We start from the raw sequence: 23,539 nt of genomic DNA on the forward strand, positions 1-23,539 counted from the left end.
TGTTTTATCTTAGTTGTTTTGTCAGTATCGTGTGTCTTGACGTCCTAGCATGTGTCACAATTTAGACCACATCTGGCCCTGACTTTTTACATTCTAAACAAAAGTTGAATATCTGTTTCCATAGTAACTAATAATGTACACAAAGTAGATGGACTGCCTTGGTGTTTTATCCGAAGGTAACGCTAAATCGTTTAATGTTTATTGTTTATGATACTTGATTGATGATATGCATAGCTTCCTAAACTGGCATAGATGTAGTCATACTTTCTGCAGAGTCCAAAAAGCTGAGAAAGAGCTAGTTATAACGTATCACCTTATTTTTATTTAGGTGGATAAAAGCTGTAGCGTTAATCATGTACAAAGTGGATTTGGCTGTGGACCAGTCCGAACAAAATGCTGTGGAGAGGCGCAGAGCGGCAGAATCTGCACGAAAGGAGCGCATCTTCAACACCCGGCTCCGAGTGATGGGCCTGGACCTTCAGGCTCTGGAACAACAAGTGCAGGATAGAAAACACCAGCAACACTTGGAGAAACAACGGGACAAGGCTTATGGTAAACACAAATGCACTTTTGAAGCCCATGTGTTACCTCTATCATTTCAGCAGACCCTTGAAATAGGGGAAAGTAAGTCATGACCATTTTACACATTTTATGTGTATGTCAGATTTTCTTAGAATGAGCCATGATGAAGCCCTTGTACAGCAGGACAACACTGAAAAACAGCGGCGCGCAGATCTGCATTCAGATTTGACCAAGTTCTGGTCCACTTACCAGCGAGCGGAGGACTCCCGTGATGCAGATGTTAACAGTGACCGGATGGGGGCGTTGACGCTCTCGGTTCCAGAGAGTGAGCTGGGGCCTGCCAGTATGCAAATCTTTGAGGTATGCTTTATGACCCAGACAGATGCTTGGCAACCATCAAAGGACCAGTAAAATTTCGAATAGTGGAATAAATTACATTTCACCTAGCTTGCTTTAGTCCCAAAGCCATTTTCTGATAAACAGAAAACAAAAAGCAGATGATCTTAAATACATAATGATGCTGTCTAAGGAGAATGTTCATATTTAGTCATTTTTGCCTGTACAGGGAGAGGACCAAGCAGCAAAAAACAGACAGAAAGAACAAATGAAAATTACAAAAAGAAATCTGAGTGTACAAAAGGAAGACAATGAGCGGAGACGAATGGCAGAGAAGCACAGAGGTGAGGAGACAAACACATTGTGACTATGAGCTAACATATTGTACAGTGCAGTGACTCTAAATCACACACATGCTTCAGGCTTTGGTGCACAAACAATTGCACACTCCTACGCACAGCTCTTAATGCCAGGTGGCATTGATGAATGCTCATCCCTAAGTGCAGCTATGTGTGAGCGAGTCACCTCGAGCTTGTGCAGTAGTAGAGTAGGTCTGAACAGTGTCTGAACAGAGTCTGAACTCTCACTTTATGTGTGTTACAGACATGCTCTCTGGTCGGGGGTTGATGTATGAGGACTACAGACGAGAAGAGATGCAGACATTAGAGGAGGAGTGCAGAAGAGCATCCCGCATGGCCCTGGATAACTACAACCATGCTCTGGTACGCACTTGGACACACACTTAACACACTAAGTCCAGGGGGAGTGCCAGCTGCTATAGCAGGGATTTCTAAATTAAAATTATTAATTGAAAATGTTAAGTGATGCAGACCCACACATCTGGGACAGAGTGGTTTGTTCAAAACCACACTATAATAGATGGTTTAACTGCTTTGATGTATGCATGACCAAGTGTGACTCTAAAAGCCCCAATTTACCTCTCTTCTCGCCAGAATGCTCTTTAGTAAAGCCTCCATAGAGATGTATCATTGTAAATCCTCCAGGCAATGTTGTTTTATGACAATGGTTGTTTTCTAATAACGTATGCCTGTTGCAAAGACAAATAGGAGTAACTGAGTGGATCCCTCCAGAGGACAGTCAACATATGCTGACTTGATACAAGCACATACTGTATTTAGTAGTAATGTGATATTATGGTTCATGCTCCTCACAGGCCACAGAGCAGGCTGAAAGAAAGAGAGAAGAACGCAGACGTGAGGAAACCGAGAATCTAGCAGAGATGTGGCACACAGTGACATCTGACATGATGATGGAGCGCTCAGAGGCAGCAGAGAGGCCAGGAGGAGGCAGACCGCCCGGGGTCCTGGCTGACAGGTGGAAAGGGATGAGCCCCGCACAGCTCAGTGCCATCCACAGGGAGAGAGAGGCGCAGTGTGAGGAGAAACAGGTGAGGTCCTGGGAAGAATTCAAGTCACATTCTGCAGCAATGGGAAAAAGCACTATCAATCAGAGCTCCTTCAAAGGTGTGCTAGACCTGGGCTCGAGGCAAACATGATAAAAGAAAAGCACCTTTTTAGGCATTTTAGTCATTTTCCAACCTCTTTTCACTATTTCACAAAATATTTACTGAATTAATCAAAATATCTGTATGAGTTATGAGATCACACACACTTTTTGCTTCTTGCTATTTTTAGAAAAAACAAGACAAAGAGAAGAGTTTGCGTCTATCGTTTGGCCTGCATCTGTTGAAGTCTTCTCAGGCTGAAGAGGAAGAGGAGCAGAGGGTGGCAGAGCAAAGGAGACAAAAGAGGGCAGAGATGGACCTGTACAACAGGCAGCTGGCTAAAGAGCAGCAGATACAGTAAGCACACATTAATGAGGCTCTTATTTTACCAACAATGCTATAATATTTACTTTAAACTGATTGATACTTTTATTATTCTGTTCCTAGACAGGAGTATTTGGACAAAATCGTATACACCAACAAACCAACAAAGGACTACTTTCTTCAGTTCAATACAAGCTCTCGCTGATCTCATCTCACATAATGGACATACTGTACTTGCTTGGTCTTGTGAACAAGCCACTATGTTCAAATGCAAATGAAAAATGACTTTTCATGTGTCACATTTTCCTACTCCTACTCCACAACTAAGATAATTATGAACAACACTATGACAGAAAAAATACTCTTTTCTTGAGATTGTTCCATCTTCTTTATTTTCAGCCATATATCCAGATACAGTGGTTGAATCATAATGCAGTTACAGTCACATAACCCCCAGTGTCCACCCAGTCTGTCACCATAAGATACCATCAGTGTGCTGGAAGTGCATTCCACACATTACAAACAAGCACGTGTCAACGCTGCAGTGACATTTATGCAGCTCTTGAACCCTCACCAACTAACAATTTCCCTTCCCACTCAGACATCATTGTTTAAAACGGTCTGCAGCTTTTGAGTTGTGAATAAGCGCTCCAACAAAACCCGCTCACATTTTAAGTTTTCACTATAAAAAGGGAAAAAACACAAGTTTAAAAGCAAAGCCCCCGCATTTCTCCTAAAAACATGAAAGCAAAAGGATGAGTGGCAGGCGAGTGAGTATCTGTGTGTTAACTGCTCCCTCATTCAAAGCTAACATTTGCCTTAACACTGACAAACACAGATGTTTAGCAGCAGATAGTCAATAGTATTGGCGTATTTTGCATTCATTGCTCCTGTATGAAAATAGACTTTAAAAAGCTTAAATGTCCTGAGTGTGTTTGTGCAACCTCACCAGGGAGCATATATGGTATATTCAAGCAACCCTTGGACATCACAAATATTTCAGCTGATGACAGGTCTTTCTGCATCAGGAGATATTAAGGTTGAATGTGATATACTCCCTGTGGTCTGCACAAACTGCTAGCTGCATCCCCTTACCTCACAACTGCATCAGACAAAATCTCCACAGATATTCACTGCACCGCAATGCACTGCTAAGTGGCTGTTATGGGCAGGTAGAAATCTTTGTAATGTAACTACGACTATCACTAAATGACATTAATGATGACTTTTTTTCAGAATTTCAAATTTGCAAACATTTACATAGTAACTCGTGTCTTTTAAACTTTTTTCTTGTTTTTAACTATGAACTATTTTTGCTAAAAAGAGCCAAATGATTTGTCAAAAGGAAATGTTCATTGCATCAGTACAAATAAGCAACATCAGAACTTGCAACATTTTAAATAAAGTAGCTTTTTTCTTATCAAATTCATCAAAACAATTTTTAAGGGTGTATTTACATTCAGTGGCAAACCAAACTGGACTTCCTGGACTTTTGTGTATGTGTAAATACAGTGTCTCTAACAAGAATACATTCAAACTTCAGCTCACATAAAGCCTGTCTGCAGCGTGCATCAATGGAGGATTCAAAGTATGACCTGAGAGCAGACGCCACTCTCATCGGTATCCAGAATACACAAGTACTGCCCCAACTAAAGCTTTGAGATGGACAGGTATGGAAAGGTTGTGTGTTAAAGATGATAGTGATTTAATACAATGTAGACAGAGACATACAGAAAGTTACACACAAGTCTCCACACAAGTAACACATTATCATTGTTTCCAACAGAGCCATTACACTTCTGGTGGGAAGGCAAGAGAGTATAATGGCATCAATCTGGTGCTCTATGCAAACCCAGCAGGCACAGGAACATATGGGGAGCATGTTTACATATATGTAATACTGTCATATGGCTAAATAGATACATGTCATTGCAGTATGTATGTACACCAGGTGCTACTAAGTGTTTTCACAGCAAGTTCGCCGTATGCATCCAGTATAGTAAGAAACTTGGCTTAATATGTATGTTCCAATTATTAGATTTGATCAAGATTCAAATGTATAGAAACAATAATACAATACAAAAATAAAAAAATAAAAACATGGCATTTTACACAATTAGTCCATACATGATATAAAGAAATAAAAAAAACATAAAATTACAGCTATGTCTGCTGTTTGTTTCCCCACATTCATCTTACTGCATTATTGTAAGACCACACATTGGAGCCATCTGTTCAAATTCTACCTCAAATTAACCTCCTTTTTACCCGCTGAACTGTTTGAGACAAAGACAGATGACAATGAAAAGACATGATAGGATAAGGAGGGCCAAACGGCATCCTCAAGTGGCTTTAGGTCAAGCTTGTAAATCATATTGTCCGCTACTTTGGACACTCCTTTGGTCAAAATAGTCCAGTCCCTCAGAGTACAGCCATCTGAGTATTTGTTTAAATTGATTGTGTGTTAATCGCCAATGCAGGGAAACGTATGGGCACATATGTGTTGACATGTTTTGGTCTGATGGTTCATTGTGTTTAGGTGTGGGGAGGGGCCTAATCCAGAAAGGTGACTGCGTTGTTGAGGCCGTTGTTGGTAGTCTGGAGATTGGTGCCTGGTACATCGCTGGGCCGGCTAAACTGGCTCACCAAAGATTCATCCAGGTTCATCTCTGTGGTGATGGCACTGCTGCCATTGAAGTCCAAGTTGTCCTGACTGCACAGTTTGCTCTCCTCGCATAAGGAGGGCTGGCTGGCTGTACATTTCTCCTCCAGATCACTACATAGGATATTATTGTATTAGTATATTATTGTTGTAAGTATTAGGCAGTTCCTTAACATCAAACCATATTAGCTTCCATGGAAAATCCAACAATGGTAAGTGAGATGCAGTACAAGAGATATTAAACCAGCAATGTAGGAAAAGGACGCACTGAAGAAAAGCAGAGCTGAAAATGGTGAAGAGGATGGATTAGAAATGAGCATATCAGAGGGACAGCTCATGTTGGATGTTTAGACAGTCACAGAGAGTCACAGAGGCCAGACGCAGATGGTTTGAATGTGTACAAGGGAGGACCAAAGACGGTGATGAAAGAAGACATGATGTTATTTAGGGGATGAAGAAAAAATGTTGAAGAAGGCTTAGAAGGAGGCAGATGATTCACTGAAACAAACACATAGACACACAAGACAATATTTGAAAAATGAATATTTCCAAGTCTGAATTTGAGAAACACATTGTTAGCTAAATGGTGAGAAGGCATTTGCAGGGCTATTAAATAAATAGGTTTGGAATGAATTGCAAGTCACATCACAGCATACCTTTCTAGAGATCTGCATAGCAGGAGCAGGTAGAGGAAGAGGAACAACAAAAGCAACACAAAAGATTAAACCAAACTGTGCTATGGGACTATGGGAAGTGTTAGGATTTGCATAATGACTGTTAATAACTTGTGTGTGAGGGGATGACAAACCTGTACTCTCCAAATGTCTCGTCTTTCATGGGTCTTGCCTCAGAGTCCAGCGGTCCCTCCTCTTTATCTTTGACTGTGAAGTAGAGGGATTATTGGAATTCATTATCAGTGAGATCGCAGCTATGTAACTCTCTGAACCACTGTTTGAGACATTGATAATGACAGCCTGCCACGTTGCCAGATAATGCTAAGTGATAATGTTATCCTATCTAGAAAGATCACTGCTTCCCTCCACATTTCTCTACTACTGTCACAATGAAATGCACGATACCTAATTATCTTGATACAGGGTAATTCTTACTTGTTCAGAATGTTGTCAAACATTGGTCAAAAGTTTCTTGTCGAGGTCTGATTGTGTCTGCATAGTTTTTATCATAGTAGAGTGAGATCTCACTTTAAAGTGAGATCTCACTCTACAAAATGTAAATGGATGCGTGACTAAATATATGGATCGTGAATATTTTAAACTGTGGGTGGATATTTGAGGCAGTCTTATTTTACTGTCTGCTTGAAGAATAATGGTGTTTACTGCAGCACTTTCTTGTAACAGCTTGGCTCCTGAGCCTGTACTGCAGTATCAAGGCCAGACAACAGAGTTCTGAATGCATCAACAAAACTGTGCGTTATAAGTTAAGATTCTTATACAATCACTCATACTAAAGGAATGATTGAAGGATATTATTATTTGCAGAACATCTCGTAACAAAATACAATGTATGAAGTCTTATTATTATTATTATTCTTATTTAATCTTATATTAACAAGGGTAGTATTAGGAGTGATAGCATTGGAAGTATTATTTGTTCAAGTAGTACAGCTGTATAAATGATACTAGTGGAATGGGAACTAGGAAAATAGTAGTTATAGTAGTAATTGGATTATAACCATGTCACAGTCAAAAAAGAAAAACTACCAGAAAATCTACTTAATTACTGTAACACAAGTATTTGCAATGAGTTACTTTACTCAGCTTCGCTTACCTGAGTACTTCCCTCCTTTGCTTCTCTTGATAAAGCACAGTATCAGCAGTATCAGCAGCAGCAGGGCAATGGCGCTTACAAGGCCAATAAACCAGCCCTCGGTCGGAAAATGTGGCTGCCTCTCCATCATGGCTGTAGACAACAAAAATACGACATTTTGAGAAGAAAATAGAAATTATGCACATACAAGGAAAGAGTGCTAGCTGATCAAAACCATCTCACAGAACTGGCTCTGCACTAGTCAAACATCAGAAACAACAAGACTAGAAACTACAAACAGAGTAATGGAGCCTTTTCATGCAGCTATCCCAGCTCTCTTTTTACATAAGTCTTTGAAAGCACTTCACAGCTGACGTGGGGAATTGTAAGACACTCTCTGCTGCTGCAGGCGAGCTTTGTATTTAGTGGTGGGGAGCTCAGAGGAGAGCAGAGAGGATGAAAGTAAAAGGGATAAACGAAGTGCTCATCGTACCCGTCCCCTCAGTGTCGAGCTCGTCTTCCCAGAAGGTGCTGTTGTTGTAGGAGAGGCGGATGCGGTAATGAGAGCCCGGTGTCAGGCCCCGGAGCTGATAAAAAGGCAGGGAAGAATCCACCTTTTCCACCTTTTTCCACTCAGAGCCATCTGCAGAAATAACAAGTATTTTGTTTGTTTACATGTCAGGTTCACAGTTCTTTGTAAGGTACGTCAGTTTAGATGTACCATTTTTATTGAGGTATTCAATCTGAAAGCTGACATTGCGATGCCTCTTCTTAGCAACCCAGCTGAAGTTGGCTGAAGATTCTCCCACAGATACACTGATGTTTACAGGAGGGGCTATTAAAAAGAGATTTGTCAAAATCAGAAACAATGAGACATTTTCTTGGAAAATTCCACTTTCAGCAAATATAAGACACTTTTTATGACATATTTAAATAACAATAATAAAATTTTGCTATATGGGTTGTAAGTCTATGTACTCAAAATAAATATTTAAAGAAAGACCTTAAAACTGAAGGAAAGATCCAAAAGATCCAAATGAATGATAACTTCACCACAATTGAATTGTTCTATTTAAATTTTTGAAAATAAAGTATTTTGGTTTTAGTCTGTTTATGGAATATAAAGGAAATTCCTAAGTCAAAAAAATAATATCCAAATAAAATCAATCAATCATAGTTGTACCTCCTTCCAATGTCGTAGCCCCGTCTTTCTTTATGGACTCCCCATCTCCAGCAGAGGTGCGCCCCCTCAGGTAGAAGCGATAGTGGCTGTGGCGATCCAGGTTTTTCAGCGTCAGGTGGGTCACCGTGGGGTCGTCAATGGTCTCTACCAGCATGGGGCTGTCGTCTGGCTTCACAACTGACCAAAAAGCAGACACAAAGACATTCAATCAAACTGCAAATCATTAAAGGTCCTATTGTTCACTGACACCAGCCTGACTGATTATCATCATTAGCAGGCGATGCCACTGACATTTTGAGAGGCTATTGATTCTGCCAAGACACATTTTGTTGCATTCACACTTCACAAACATTTGTACAACTGTGTCTATATCAGTAAAGAAAAAAATGAGAAAATGAAGAGCTTTGATAAGGGTGGTCTTACTCCGGTGATATTGCAGAAGATATCCCTTCAGTACTCCATTTGGCTCCTCTGGTGGGGTCCAGCGGAGAGTGATCTCTGTTTCTGAAGGGCTGTCCAGTATTAAAGATTTTGGAGGTCCAGGAACTAAAACAAATACAATAAAATTTAAAATTATATATGTTATGATATTCTATGCAGCTACATATTACTACTATATATTATGTGAGATATCTGAAGTTTGATACATTTTAAATCTAGTTACTTGTGGGAAGGGGAAATTGAAGGCAGAGCTAAACCATAAATTGCCTGAAAAATTATCATTTAAACATTTACAAACTTTATAAAGACAATGGGTACATATATATTCAATATATAATGCAATATTTTTTTTTGTATCATAGATTAGCATTTACTGGTTCATCCACCTTCCAAGTTTATTTTTAATGACCCCACGTTTTGCCTGGTGGCTCTCCTCACCTCCCTCGTCTGTGCTGAAGGTCAGGGTCTCAGAGGGGGGTCCTTCGCCCTTGCTGTTGAACACAGTGGCTACCAGTTCATAATGAGAGTACGGCCTGAGATCAGTGATCATTTTCTTCTCTTCGTTGGGTCCGGTCTCCACCACCCATGTGGTCTGCGGCTCTCTGGACTTGCGTCCATGGTGGTGAGCCCTTGAGCCTGTCCAAGTCAAATGGATCTGCGGAAAAACACAGAAATAATTACAGTTTTTGTTATTATTGAATTATGTATATCAAATAAAATCTCCCATCACTCAAAGATGTAAAGCTATATTTCCTCATTAAAAGTAAAAAGATTTGGAGCAATTATCACTTCTCCGGCGTGGCGGAAACAACATTTGACCTAATTTAAAATACATTTTTCTTCAATTTATTTTTAATCATGAAAGAAGTCTCGTCAAATGATCCCATCACATTACTCTGCTGGGTAAAACACTGCATATTAAAATACATTCATACAAGATGACTGAAAACTCCAACAATAGTTACATTTATGTTTAGGTAGGTAGTGAAGTACTTAATATTTTGCTGAAGTTGCACAGAGTCACATGTCATACATACTGTATGGCATGTACTTGGAGGTTATTTTATACATGAACACAACAATAAAGATGAACTAGGAGTGTGACTAGAATATGGCATTTGAAGGTAATAACATTTAAAATAAAAGTCCTATCTTTCACAACCTTGAAACTTGTGAAAGCTGTGACGCCTGTGCCTGGCTGCCTTTGTGTTATTTATGAGGACGGCCAAAACAAAAGGGACTTTTGTACCTTGTATCCCAACAGTATCCCTCTCACTGTGTTTTTGTCCACTGGAGCCCAGGTTACTCTGATGGCTGTGCTATTCTCCAGCACAACGCCCACCATCACAGGAGCCTCTAGTGGGACTTGGAATAGAATAAAATAGAAAAAATGAATGACAGTCAATTAATTACAGTTTGCCATTACTATGGCAAAAATCAACAATCAAACAGTTTTCCTGATTTTGCCTTATTTTGAATGATTATTTGTTAAAATTATACAATCCAATGATCTGAATCGAAAGGGGAGATAAGCAGTAAGCATCTACCATATAAAATAAGCAGTTTTACCGTCCTCTCCTGAGTAGCCGATGATAGGATCTCGTTCAGGCCCCTCTCCCTCCTTGTTCACAGCTTGCACCTTGATCTCAAAAGCAGAGAAGTTACCGATGTCGTAGAGAATGAGGGGAGGGGACACAGTGTAGTTGGTGTTCCAGTTGGGACCACTGCCCAACACTCGTCTCCACATCACACGGTACCTAAAGTCAGGCCCATTAAAGTCACGCTTATCCATTTCCTAAAATAAAGAAGCATTAAGTCAATAAGGAACACAGCTGCAATCATCTAGTTGAATATGCATGAATAATATATTTTAATGTTATTCATGTTCAGTATATTATGGTATTCTGCAAAAAAGTCATTATTTTAAAAGCTTCTGTGGCATTTCATGGTTCATTATCAACTTATTTGGACATCAACAAATATTTTATGCAATTAGAACTTTGGTCTGTTCTTTTTTTAGAGACACATGAACTCTTTGTAACTGCTAAGTATTGTAGCTTGTACCTCCCATGTGATGACCAAAGTATCAGGGTCTATAGAGTCGCTTCTTACACCTTCTGGGTTATTATCTGGACCTGTAACAGCATAAATCATTACATCAAAGTATTTCCTCAATAATAAACCATCAACATTAATTAATTACTATAGTCCAAACCTTCTGCTACAGTGACATAGACATCACTGGGCTTACTGGGTACACTTTTGCCCACTTCGTTAACAGCACTAACTCGGAAGCGGTAAGACATGTACGGCCAGAGTGACAGATGGGTGTTCTGCTTGGTTCCTCCTACTCTCTTCAGCTCCTCCCATTCACCCTTCTCTTCTTGATCCTCAAACTCAACAATGTACTCTGTCAAAATGTAAAATCAGACATCATTGAGTGATAAAGAAAATATTGGTGCAACATTTGTGTTTTCATATACCATAAATTTCATAACTCACCTATGACAGGACTATTGTGCTCATCTCCAGGGGTCCAGGTGAGAGTCACAGCACGTTCTTCAGCATGTGAAATCTGAAGGAGAGTTGGTGGGTCTGGACGATCTGAGAGGGACAAAATGTTATTAAACAGAATTACCTACTAATTAATTTTAATAATAATGATACTATTAGACAAACCATATAAAGTGAGAGTGCCACTTGCTTCTGCCATATCCAGATCAGTGATGACCTGACAAGTGTACACTCCTTCATCAACTTGTTGCACATTAGAAATGATCAAATCTGAGCCCTCAAAAGTATATCTAAGAGGAACAAAGCAGTCTTTAAAATCAGCACTATCCTCTTTCTGCAGTAAGCTTTTGAACATTTGTTTAACCTGTCATCACTATGCGACTCAAATATCTTCTGCTCATTCTTCCTCCACTGAATAAAAGGGGGGCTGAGTTTGGGGTCCACAGTGGAGACACAGCTGAAGGTCGCTGAGTGTCCTGGCTGCACTTTGAGGTCCTGTGGAGGAGACACCACCACTGTCCTGTCTGGAGGAGGAACAAAACCATTAAGAATGCACTGTGTAACATTTCCAGTAGAGGTCTTCATATAGATGTTACTGCTTTGCTTGAAATGTTCCACACTATTTTATTAAACTTATCTATCTCCATTAAGACAAGCAAGCGATGACGCCAAGCCAAGTTACAGATCATATCTGAGAAGGTGACCCCGATAACAGCAAGAATATATGTTTTTCAAGAATTACATCAATGCCAGGTTTATTTGTTTAATGCTATACTCTGCAACATTCAAAGCAACATCTCCATGGACAAACCAGGTGGCAGACTGTCCATCAGAAAAGTTATATAGTGCACCTTCAAGTATATGATTACTGATATGTTTTGTCTTTCTGTTTGTGAACCTCATGTACTCTAAAAATGGTCAAATACTAATACAAGACAAATGTCTATTTACCAGTGAAAGATTTTAGCAGAACACTTAGAAAAGATATGCTTTTAGATGTGTCATCAAACTGTCTTTTTCTCTTATTACACATTTTCTTTCTGAATTACCTATGTTAAAATATGTATTCATTCATGAATTATACTTTACATAAACATAACCAGGACACCTCTGTAGCACATCGTATAGTCTGCGTACCACACTTTTTACCAACACAGCTTCATATCCACCTTACTTGATTTTTTATTTTTTTTAGTCTCCCTGTCACATGCGGCTTTCCATCAATCCCAAAACAACAATGTTTTTTTGTGCGACTTACTGAGTATTTCCAACTGTGCACTGACTGACATGTTGGTATTCTCCACAGAGCAAGTGTAGAGTCCCTCTTCGTCGTGGGTGACGTTCAGAATTTCGAGCCCCCCGTTGGTGAGCAGGTTCACTCTGGGATCTGACAGCAGGGAAGACGTGCTCTCACTCTCCCTTTTAAAAAAAACGCATCCAACGCAGTTAATTTGTGCTAATGACAGTCGGTGTATATTTAAACTGGCACGGATTATTTTTATTATCATGTCAAATCTGTGTTGGATACCTGCCGCATTTCAACAGTCACAGCCCAGATGTAACAGCATTTGGTTGTTAATTTATTCATAACAAGAGCTACCTACGCATTTTCACTTCTGTTGCATTTGTTAGGGAAAATCAACCAGACAACAAGCATTCACAATGAACCAGAAAACAAAGGATTGAGCAGGATTTGAGAGTGGCATACCAAGTGACTTTAGGTTTAGGGGATCCAAAGGTGTCACATTCAAGTAATGCCTTCTGACCCTCCACAAACTCATAAGAAACACCGTCTTTAGTGAGGATTTGTGGGTCCAGCTCTGAAATAACAATAAATGGATAATTAAGCAAAGGTACATTGGTAAAACAAAATAAATAAAAATTAAACACACCTATCACATAGACATTGGTGTTGGTAAGAATAGTCCCATGCTTGTTGGAGGCTTGGCACTGGTAGATGGCAGTGTCTCCAAAGTTGACATCTTTAAGAGTCAAAGATCCACCAGCTGAGACACGTCTGGGATCCTTGTCAATGGCTGGATATACAAATACATAAATAAAAAGTTCCCACCCAACATTATCGTGAGTTTGTATCCATAAATATAAGGAACTCAAATTGCCCTACCTGATAGAGGAGTCCCATTGATAGTCCAGGTGATAGTTGGAGTGGGAATACCATCAGCCTGACAGTCCAGTTTCACAGTTTCACCTGGTGCATACAGCTGACTCAGGGGCTCCTTTACCCAGTATGGTGCCGCTACAACAAACAATTCATTTGGACTAATCCTTTATTCTCTGTTGAATTATTTTTGAGGTCAAAAGTGAGTTACCTTCCACAGAGACAGTGTAAGTATGCACTACTTTTCCCTGTGTGTTCTCGGCGATACACTGGTATTCTCCATTGTCACTCTCTGAGATGTTGGTGAAGCGGAGGCGACGGTCAAACATCTCTATTGTGGTACGGGATTCTGACAACTCACCATCCTTACGCAGCCATTTGACTTTAGGGGTTGGACTAAGGACAGAAAACAGATTGAAAGCAGTAAGCGACACACCTGTACTGTAAGATATATACTAGAAAGTTGGCACTTGACCAATAAAAACATAATGGATACAGATTGTTGCATGGTAAATGAGGAGGAAATGGATAAGGATCAGGCCAGATTGATTGAGAGAAGTGGTCTGAGTTGTGTGATGGATAGAGACTCACTATCCTTGGACCAGGCACTCCAGCACCAGAGACTGGCCTCTGAGGGCTAGGTACGAGCTCTGAGTTCCCGTTGGCCTCATCATGTGCGGCCTCCTGCTCCGCACCACTGCGTTGGCTGTGGAGAGATATATTATATGTAAAAATATTGTTTAATAAAGTACTAGAAATGGAAACGTCACACCCTGCTGCTATCTGAAAACTCAAATAAAACTGTGTTATTAAGTTATTACAACACTTGGTAAAATGTTTGTTTGTTTTTTGGACAGAAAATAACCATGTTAGGTACATTAATTACCACACTGTTCCATAAACAGAAGCTGAAACCCATGAATATGCTGAGTAAAAACCTTCTTCTCAGATTTAAAGATGACCATAAACCTCTGGCTTTCTCTTGACAGTATCAGGGAGAAATTTCTGCTTATTACTGATGACTTGTTTCTCCATTTTGTACATTATGATACAATATACAATACATATGCATCAGCAACGGTTTGATTCTATCACTGCTTGCACATGCAGTAACCACTTAGGCAACTTTAGCCAGTGTAATCACTTAGTGTAAGCTTTGCTTCCCTTCACTGAGCAACACACATCAGCACACAGCCTCAGTGCACAGAGGGCTCATGTTAACACATGCTCTTCCTCTGACCTCGCACTGAGCCACAGATGCTGCAGCAACATCTCAGCGTGAGCCTCTCCTCATTACCACTGGACTCAGGAGCCTCAGCCTCCTGCTGCTTTGAGGACTCGGCACTGGACCTGACCGATGCTTTGCACACTGCCTCAAAACTCTGAGAGTTTGGAGAAGTTTGAGCAAAACGTATTTCTTTAGAACTATAGCTGAGATATTGCCTGTTAAGGGATATGAACATCTCTGTATGTAAAGGGACCAATAACTTCTATAATCAAACTGAATTTACCCCTACTTCACACAGAGTAAAGCATGTGACCACCTAAACTTTTGGCCAGTCCTCCAATCTGTTCTATCAGGCTGTATATTAATTCAGCTTTGGTTTGATGGATGAAACTGTCTACATCACAAACTTAATGCACACCCTAAGAGAGGTGTGCGTTTTTATTGTTTCAGCTACATTACAGAAAAGTATCCTCTTCAACTTGTGAATGTTTGGACACATTTGTTGATGTTATGTAACTTTTTTTTGATGGAGGCTTTGAAATATGCTGACTGTTCTGCCTGGAATGTTCCACAGTATTTCATTAAACTTACAGGTCATACCTGTGGAAAGGAGAGTCTGCTCACAATAAGAATACAATTCAGCCTGTAGCTGAATCAATGAACAACAGGTAAGCAAATATTTATACCAGTAGCATTCCAGGCAAAGCATCCACATCTCCATGGAGACACGCAGGAGGTGGTTCAAAGTTACATAGTTCACACTTAATGCCATGGTTGTTCAAATTAGTTCAGTAAGCATGTCATTTGTTGGTCTCTTCTCATTTTACTTCCAATATGATTTAAGCTCATGCTGTGTGAATTTGGCTGCTCATTGAACTCACAGGGGGTGACTGTCAGTATGATGGGCTCCTTGGCCAAAATGGTGCGAGTGGCCAGATACTGAACATTGCATGTGTAGTCGTTCCTGCTGTCTTTCGCGGTCAAATGGGCAAAGTACAGGTTGCCATCGGTCCCATGCATGACGCGTTCACTTAGAACGATGTGAAGTAGCTCTGAAAGACATAAGGAAGAAAATATATAGGATCAACATTTTTAGAAGGATAATGTGATGAGATAGAAGTGGACATCAGATGGAAAGGCAGGTAGGCTGGGTAGGTGCTTTATGGTGGAGAGTAATGGGAGTAATGGAGAGAGTGTTGCAGGGATAATGTACTCACTCCTGTCCATCCAGTGAATGATAGGCTCCATAGCACTCTGCGGGGGGTTGCACTTCAGGATAATGCTGCTGCCTTCATCTCCTTTTAAACTAACCTTCTTCTCTTTCTGTTGTGTTGGAGGAGCTGCGAAAAGAAAGCCAAAAGATTAAATTTATCATCAAATTGAATATATACAAACACTGGTGAGTTCCCTGCCTCCAACCCCTATCCCAAGCATCTTTCCCAAAATTCAGTTTCAAATTAGCCAGTTGTAGGTCTTTATAAAAGTCTTTATTAACGCCTCCTTGAACCGTCACCTTATCGTGGTGGAGGGGTTTGAGTGCCCGAATGATCCCGGGAGCTATGTTGTCGGGGGCTTCATGCCCCTGGTAGGGTCACCCAAGGCAAACAGGTCCGGGGTGACGGGTCAGACGAAGAACGGTTCAGAAGTCCCATATGATGAGTCACACACAGAGGCCAGTTACGTCGCCCGGATTGGCATCACCGGGACCTCACCCTGGAGCCAGGCCTGGGGTGGGTGCTCGCCAGGGAGCGCCTGATGGCCGGGCCTTCCCCCATGGGGCCCGGCCGGGCTCAGCCCGAAGGAGCGACGTGGGGCCGTCCTCATGTGGGCCCACCACCCGCGGGAGGATCCATATGGGGCCGGTGCAGAGAGATCTGGGCGGCAGTCGAAGGCGGGGGCCTCGACGACCGGATCTCCGGACATGTAATGTCACCTCGCTGGGGGGGAAGGAGCCTAAGCTTGTGCGGGAGGTTGAGCGTTACCTCCACGCACAATTTGGGCTCTGGAACCCAACTCCTTGAGAGGAGCTGGACTCTTCATTTCTCTGGCGTTGGCCGCGGGGAGCGGCGGCGGGCTGGTGTGGGCCTGCTCATTGCCCCACAGCTCAGCCACTGTGTGTTGGAGTTCACCCCGGTGAACGAGAGGGTCGCGTCCCTGCGCCTTCGGGTCGGGGACAGGTCTCTCACTGTGGTGTCGGCCTACGGGCCGAACAGCAGTGCTGAGTACCCGGCCTTCTTGGAGTCCTTGGGAGGGGTACTAGACAGTGCACCATCCGGGGACTCCGTTGTTCTCCTGGGGGACTTCAACGCCCACGTGGGCAACGACAGTGACACTTGGAGAGGGGTGATTGGGAGGAACGGCCTCCCTGATCTGAACCCGGTGGTGTTCTGTTATTGGACTTCTGTGCTAGTCACGGTTTGTCCATAACGAACACCATGTTCGAGCACAAGGGTGTCCATAAGTGCACGTGGCACCAGGACACCCTAGGCCGGAGGTCGATGATCGACTTTGTAGTCGTGTCATCTGATCTCCGGCCGCGTGTCTTGGACACTCGGGTGAAGAGAGGGGCTGAGCTGTCAACTGATCACCACCTGGTTGTGAGTTGGGTTCGCTCGCGGAGGAGGAAGCCGGAAAGACCTGGCAGGCCCAAGCGTGTAGTGAGGGTCTGTTGGGAATGTCTGGCGGAGCCCTCTGCCAGAGGGACTTTCAACTCGCACCTCCAGGAGGACTTCTCACAGATTCCGGGGGAGGCTGGAGATATGGAGTCCGAGTGGGCTTCATTCTCGGCTTCTATTGTCGATGCGGCTGCTCGGAGCTGTGGGCGTAAGGTCTGTGGTGCCTGTCGCGGCGGCAATCCCCGAACCCGGTGGTGGACACCGGAAGTAAGGGATGCCGTCAAGCTGAAGAAGGAGTCCTATTGGGCCTTGTTGGCTTGTGGGACTCCTGAAGCAGCTGACGGGTACCGGCGGGCCAAGCGTGCTGCAGCCCATGTGGTTGCGGAGGCAAAAGCTCGGAGCTGGGAGGAGTTCGGGGAGGCCATGGAGGAGGACTATCGGACGGCCTCAAAGAGATTCTGGCAAACCGTCCGGCGCCTCAGGAGGAGGAAGGAGTTCTTCGCCAACACTGTTTCCAGTGCGGGGGGAGAGCTGCTGACCACGACTGGGGACGTTGTCCGGTGGTGGAAGGAATACTTTGAGGATCTCCTCAATCCCACCGTCGCGTCTTCCGAGGAGGAGGCCGAGGCTGGGGACTCGGGGGCGGACTCATCCATCACCCTGGCTGAAGTCACTGAGGTGGTTGGCAAGCTCCTTGGTGGCAAGGCTCCGGGGTTGGATGAGATCCGTCCTGAGTACCTTAAGTCTCTGGATGTTGTGGGGCTGTCTTGGCTGACACGCCTCTTCAACATCGCGTGGCGGTCGGGGACAGTACCTCTGGACTGGCAAACCGGGGTGGTGGTCCCTCTGTATAAGAAGGGGGACCGGAGGGTGTGTTCCAACTATAGGGGGATCACACTCCTCAGCCTTCCTGGTAAGGTCTATGCCAGGGTACTGGAGAGGAGAATCCGGATGATAGTCGAACCTTGGATCCAGGAAGAGCAGTGTGGTTTTCGTCCTGGCCGTGGAACACTGGACCAGCTCTACACTCTCCATCGGGTGCTCGAGGGTTCATGGGAGTTTGCCCAACCAGTCCACATGTGCTTTGTGGTCTTGGAGAAGGCATTCGACCGTGTCCCTCGTGGTGTCCTGTGGGGGGTGCTCTGGGAGTATGGGGTCTGGGGCCCTTTGCTAAGGGCTGTCCAGTCCCTGTATGACCGGAGCAGGAGCTGTGTTCACATTGCCGGCAGTAAGTCAGACCTGTTCCTGGTGCATGTTGGACTCCGCCAGGGCTGCCCTTTGTCACCGGTTCTGTTCATTGTATTTATGGACAGAATTTCTAGGCGCAGTCAGGGGCCGGAGGGGGTCCGGTTTGGGGACCACAGGATCTCATCTCTGCTGTTTGCGGATGATGTTGTCCTGTTGGCTTCATCGAACCAGGACCTGCAATGTGCACTGGGGCAGTTTGCAGCCGAGTGTGAAGCGGCTGGGATGAAGATCAGCTCTTCTAAATCTGAGGCCATGGTTCTCGACTGGAAAAAGGTGGCTTGCCCTCTCCAGGTGGGTGGGGAGTCTTTGCCTCAAGTGGAGGAGTTCAAGTATCTCGGGGTCTTGTTCACGAGTGAGGGAAGGACGGAACGTGAGATTGACAGGCGGATCGGTGCAGCTTCGGCAGTGATGCGGTCGCTGTATCGGACCGTTGTGGTGAAGCGGGAGCTGAGCCGAAAGGCGAAGCTCTCGATTTACCGGTCAGTCTTCGTTCCTACTCTCACCTATGGTCATGAGCTCTGGGTAGTGACCGAAAGGACAAGATCACGGATACAAGCGCTCGAAATGAGTTTCCTCCGCAGGGTGGCTGGGCGCTCCCTTAGAGATAGGGTGAGGAGCTCAGTCACACGGGAGGAGCTCGGAGTAGAGCCGCTGCTCCTCCACGTCAAGAGGAGCCAGTTGAGGTGGCTCGGGCATCTGTTCCGGATGCCTCCTGGACGCCTCCCTCAGGAGGTGTTCTGGGCATGTCCCGCCGGGAGGAGGCCCCGGGGAAGACCCAGGACACGCTGGAGGGACTATGTCTCTCGGCTGGCCTGGGAACGCCTTGGGGTTCCCCCTGAAGGAGTTGGAGGACGTGTCTGGGGCGAAGGAAGTCTGGGAGTCCCTGCTTAGGCTGCTGCCCCCGCGACCCGGCCCCAGATAAGCGGACGAAAATGGATGGATGGATGGATAGGTCTTTATTAAATAAAACAGTGAACTGTTACACATATACAGGTTGTTTCAGAACAATCATGAACCACATGTTTCTTGTGTTCTATGTAAAGCATCTGTGAGTTTTTTGAAAGGGGTTATATAAAACTCATGTATTATTATAAAAAAAAAAGTCATACACTTGGAGCAACCTTTTACTTGTTGAAGCAGAACAAAAATATTCAATATCATTTCAAGATTTTAAGTGTCATGGTGTCTTCCTTGGTGACATGTTTTGTGAAGCGCATATGAGCGTGCCCTCCCGACGCCCTGCTCCCCATCAGGCCATTGTTGATAACCCCACAGGAGTCACTGAAGAGCACGTCACATGACATCAACTCAAGAGCGTTTCTAGGGGAGACGGTTGTCAGGGAAACTGTGCAGGATGCAGGTTGCCCCTGGAGAGCGACACAGTCACAGGTGGATGGATGCTCGTAGGTGCTCTTTACTTTTGCCCAGGGGCCCACCATGTGTATGTGGAGGTATATGCTGATTATGGCATGTAATTATGATCTGGGTGGCAGTCCTTTGAGCTCACAGCAGGGGCCTCCATCTGCTTGAAAATGTGTCCTTGTAAAGCTATGTGAGAAAAGGTGTGTGCGCACTGTGCTTTAAAAGCAATGCAATCAGTAATGCAAGTCATACACCCTCATGATGGGCCCATTAGGTTTGAATAAATAATAATTTACCTCATGAAATATAATCGAAAGATGTGAGCCAGGAATTGGTTACCATGGTAACTGGGAATGTAATCAATCTATCTGGTCAGAAAGGTATTACCGTAAATAAAAGTGCATTAGCCAGAATTATATCATGATGTGAGTATCACAAAAGAATAAATATTATATTAGCACATTACTATTACTAAGCAAATTATTAGATATAGAAAATCACTATTTTCCCCCCAAATCACTAGGCCTTTTAATGTAATTTTATGTTCCCAAAATCCCCTCCCACTTATGTTTTACAGTGTCTTAACTGACACCAAGGAGACATTTTCACAAGCTCTAACTGTGAACATGATAGCCTAAATAAACCTCTCATGTTCAAATGTTTTACACATCACAGAGCGTTTGATGTCACTGATGTTTTCAAAGGAAGCAAATCCATTCTCAAGGCTAGAGACTCAGCATTACTCAAAAGAAAACATGATTGGATTTGTAATGAGCTAAACTTTTACGATCCACTTCTGAAAATGAAGTATGTTTTATGAGAGTATGACGCATTACTGCTTACCGTCAATGCTGAGTATGGCCTCATTGGAAACTGCCGTCCCCAGCTCATTAGATGCCAAACAGACGTATTTGCCCTGATAAGACTTCAGTGTGTCCATGGTGTTACTCAGTGTGTAGAAAACAAATGAACCCGCACTCTCCGTCACTTTGAGTTCTGGGTCAACACCTGGATCAAACTCCTCTCCGTCCTTTGTCCACCGAAAACTACAAGGGAATAGATAATGCCATCAAATTATAAATATGTCAAAATAAATAGATAAATGGTTAGAAAATATAATCTATACTCACACAATGATTCTTTAGATACACATTCAGGGTACCAAATATTACAGTTGCCATTTACAATAAAATGTAAGTCGAAAATTACATCAAAGCAAGCTACTATTAATCTATTTATGATGCTTACTATAATTACTTATAGTCACAGTTGTCAAGAGTAACAATTGTGCTATGCATCTCGCAGGGCAGAGACAAAGAGGCATTGAGAGCCAACACAATTCACTTTCACGATCAATTTAAGGTCAGCAATCACTCGTACTTATAAACTTGTGTTTGGACAATGGAAAAAAGGAAATCAACAATGACCCAGAAATTTGACCCGTTTTCAGAGAAAAATTATACATCTACTGTAAGTCCATTACATTTCATACCTCAAAATTCAGTAACCCTTTAACTCTTTAAATAGAAATACAAATAGAAATAGCCTGAGCTGACACACCCAAAAAACCTAGCTGTTAGTTATAATGGCATTTCTCCCTGATCAAAATGAGTCTCCCGCTGTGGACGCTGTGCTTTCATGTTTTACTAATATGTAGATGTCCGCTGAACAAGGGGAGAGAAGGTCATAGTGTGTTGGCTAAAAGAAAAGTGGGTGGATATGCTTTTATGATATATATATATATCTTCACTTTAGATTTGGACACATCATAAATTGTGTAGTTTGTGTGCAGGCGGGGATGACGTTACGTACATGGGTGCAGGGTTGCCTGAAGCTTCACAGGTCATCACAAAATCTTCAACACTGAAAACTGTGACAGACTCAGGTTGTGTGGTTATCGTCGGAGGCTTTTTCACTGTGAAGATGTAGAAAGAACAGGTGCGTTGGTGCATTAGTGTGACCTGCTTTCACACACAGAGAAAAAAAAAATGCATATACATGACACAGCTTTAACCGCTAAGCTACAGATAGCACTATACCCCCAGTTTAACCATTACCAAAAGGAACAGTCAGTCAATATCATTTAAAATGTGTCCCAAGGGAAGGGCTCAGAATGTAGGCTGAGTAAAAGAGTAAGGGTGAGAGAGCAGGCAGGAGAAAATGGGCTGAAATGAGAGGAAGTTGATACAGCATAATATACAAAGGAGTAAAAGAGAGATAGTGGCTGTATTTTAGCCTTGGGGAAATAAAGCTGGACTGTTCAATGGGTTAATGTAATGACCACCTAGAAAGATTTGTCTGTCTCTGTCCAATGCAATAAAGCATGGACAAGGTCATAAAACTGTATGTGGTGTGAATACAAGTATTACAGAACCAGCTGAATGTAGAGATGAACAATTTTAAAATAAATATCTAGTATGTCTTAATTGTTGACTCGATTTACAATGCGCATTTTCAAAAACACATCTACAGAGGATCTAAGGGGAGACACGAATATGAATGTGACTATACAAGAACCATATGCACTTCAGAAAATGTTTGCACAGATCTAAACATCAGTGTGTTACCCTGGTGACCCAATGCCCACATTAGGAAACGGTTTTGAAGCTTGATTATCAGCTTCAGACTGTGCATTGTGATTTTGAGTGAGATATATCTTACAGCCCTAGGACTAGCTAGATCCTTAAAATGTCCAATGTTCCACTTTCGTTTATAGCATCCATGTTTTCATTTTGTGTCACAGCTTGAAGTGGGATTATTTGAAACTGCTTGGTACTGATTTGACTCATAAGTCAAATGAGAAGGAAAGATTTACAGTATGTAGGTAAATGGGTAAAAGAGGACTCAGGGTGGAGGGGGTCTACAGTAAGAGAGGCGACAAGGGGATGAGGGGAGATAGATGAGGGTTGCAGTGGAGTGAGAATACATGCACCACACTAGAGGCACTCACTGACAGGAAGCTAAAACAAACAAAGAAGAGATTCACAGAGCCTAGGAGAGCAGAGTGATGTAATGAGGTCCCACTGATGCAGGGAATATTTTTGATCAAATTGAAGTTTTGGGGCTGTAGGCGGGTTACATTATTGGCAGAGGAGGAAAGAGAGAAATAGTTGCTTAAAGCTTAACTTCTCTTTACTTTTCTCTCTCTTTGATCTGACAGGTCTCTTGCGGTTACCTACTGCAATGTAGAACTTAGGTATTGGGACTGGGAGTCAATAGGGCAAAAACACAGACTGAAGAACAACAAACATGTAAGGTCATAAACATGGAAATGCACTGGACCATCAGATTCATTATAGGCAAACATCACTGTGAGTCGGATGGAAAAATAACCTCTCTGAAATAATGAAAGTGCTTACAATAACATGCATTAAGACTGATTGACGTCAATTAGGGTAAAAGCACTTACGATCACTTATGTGGTCTGTTAGTCCGCAGCGGGAGCCAGAGAGAAGTCAGACAGGGGAAAGAGTTTTAGTAAACAAGAGGAGAGCAGAGCATGAGTTAAAAATGCATTTTATTACAAGTAATAATTATAGTGGAAGAAAGACATTATATTAATTTCAAAACTTGCAAAAACAGCACTATATTGTGGTGGAAGTATACCCAAAAGCAGGAACAGCATAGCTTTTATTTGATTTTGTTAAATAGTTAGTCATTTGTATAATACTTAGTCATTAATTAATTAAAAACATAATTAATTGAAATAAAAAAGAATTAGAATTAGCTGAATAAAGTATATTAGGCTATATT

The 23,539-nt window shown here is 42.7% G+C and overlaps 2 protein-coding genes across 5 annotated transcripts in view; one reads left to right on the plus strand and one right to left on the minus strand.

The window, feature by feature from the left end:
* Positions 1 to 14: 14 nt before the first annotated feature.
* ribc1 (RIB43A domain with coiled-coils 1) lies at positions 15 to 3,059 on the plus strand. Its single transcript, XM_020930113.2, has 8 exons — positions 15 to 176; positions 329 to 552; positions 665 to 882; positions 1,088 to 1,202; positions 1,462 to 1,580; positions 2,033 to 2,266; positions 2,514 to 2,680; positions 2,771 to 3,059. The coding sequence occupies exons 2-8, from the start codon at positions 354 to 356 to the stop codon at positions 2,850 to 2,852; spliced, it is 1,134 nt and encodes a 377-aa protein (XP_020785772.1). The 5' UTR covers positions 15 to 176; positions 329 to 353; the 3' UTR covers positions 2,853 to 3,059.
* Positions 3,060 to 3,381: 322 nt separating this feature from the next.
* Positions 3,382 to 23,539, minus strand: part of l1cama (L1 cell adhesion molecule, paralog a) — a 46,555-nt gene continuing 26,397 nt past the window's right edge. For 2 of the 4 annotated variants that reach the window (XM_020929575.2, XM_055166061.1), the window contains exons 3-28: positions 23,196 to 23,210; positions 21,599 to 21,701; positions 20,630 to 20,832; positions 15,779 to 15,901; positions 15,443 to 15,613; positions 13,925 to 14,039; positions 13,545 to 13,729; positions 13,340 to 13,471; positions 13,107 to 13,250; positions 12,923 to 13,034; positions 12,473 to 12,633; positions 11,579 to 11,738; positions 11,380 to 11,504; positions 11,203 to 11,304; positions 10,916 to 11,110; positions 10,765 to 10,835; positions 10,270 to 10,495; positions 9,950 to 10,065; positions 9,139 to 9,355; positions 8,683 to 8,805; positions 8,260 to 8,436; positions 7,798 to 7,911; positions 7,570 to 7,719; positions 7,098 to 7,229; positions 6,118 to 6,190; positions 3,382 to 5,423 (exon numbers count right to left, since the gene is read on the minus strand). In XM_020929575.2, the coding sequence (XP_020785234.1) occupies positions 5,201 to 5,423; positions 6,118 to 6,190; positions 7,098 to 7,229; positions 7,570 to 7,719; positions 7,798 to 7,911; positions 8,260 to 8,436; positions 8,683 to 8,805; positions 9,139 to 9,355; positions 9,950 to 10,065; positions 10,270 to 10,495; positions 10,765 to 10,835; positions 10,916 to 11,110; positions 11,203 to 11,304; positions 11,380 to 11,504; positions 11,579 to 11,738; positions 12,473 to 12,633; positions 12,923 to 13,034; positions 13,107 to 13,250; positions 13,340 to 13,471; positions 13,545 to 13,729; positions 13,925 to 14,039; positions 15,443 to 15,613; positions 15,779 to 15,901; positions 20,630 to 20,832; positions 21,599 to 21,701; positions 23,196 to 23,210 (3,668 nt within the window). In that variant the 3' untranslated portion in view covers positions 3,382 to 5,200. Of the gene's footprint in view, positions 5,424 to 5,473; positions 5,808 to 6,117; positions 6,191 to 7,097; positions 7,230 to 7,569; positions 7,720 to 7,797; positions 7,912 to 8,259; positions 8,437 to 8,682; positions 8,806 to 9,138; positions 9,356 to 9,949; positions 10,066 to 10,269; positions 10,496 to 10,764; positions 10,836 to 10,915; positions 11,111 to 11,202; positions 11,305 to 11,379; positions 11,505 to 11,578; positions 11,739 to 12,472; positions 12,634 to 12,922; positions 13,035 to 13,106; positions 13,251 to 13,339; positions 13,472 to 13,544; positions 13,730 to 13,924; positions 14,040 to 15,442; positions 15,614 to 15,778; positions 15,902 to 20,629; positions 20,833 to 21,598; positions 21,702 to 23,195; positions 23,211 to 23,539 lie in introns of those variants that run through there. The other 2 variants (XM_020929577.2, XM_055166062.1) reach the window with 2 other exon arrangements.

This window comes from Boleophthalmus pectinirostris, unplaced genomic scaffold (genome assembly GCF_026225935.1).
Source record: "Boleophthalmus pectinirostris isolate CB_2022bp ecotype Guang Dong unplaced genomic scaffold, ASM2622593v1 HiC_scaffold_8, whole genome shotgun sequence".
In the NCBI taxonomy this organism is placed as follows: Eukaryota; Metazoa; Chordata; class Actinopteri; order Gobiiformes; family Gobiidae; genus Boleophthalmus; species Boleophthalmus pectinirostris.

Bases quoted from the DNA above. Each gene is read 5' to 3' on its own strand.
- ribc1 (XM_020930113.2), top strand. From the start codon at position 354: ATGTACAAAGTGGATTTGGCTGTGGACCAGTCCGAACAAAATGCTGTG. The intron at 1,203-1,461 runs GTGAGGAGACAA...TGTGTGTTACAG, and splicing joins AATGGCAGAGAAGCACAGAG to ACATGCTCTCTGGTCGGGGG. The intron at 2,267-2,513 runs GTGAGGTCCTGG...TGCTATTTTTAG, and splicing joins CGCAGTGTGAGGAGAAACAG to AAAAAACAAGACAAAGAGAA.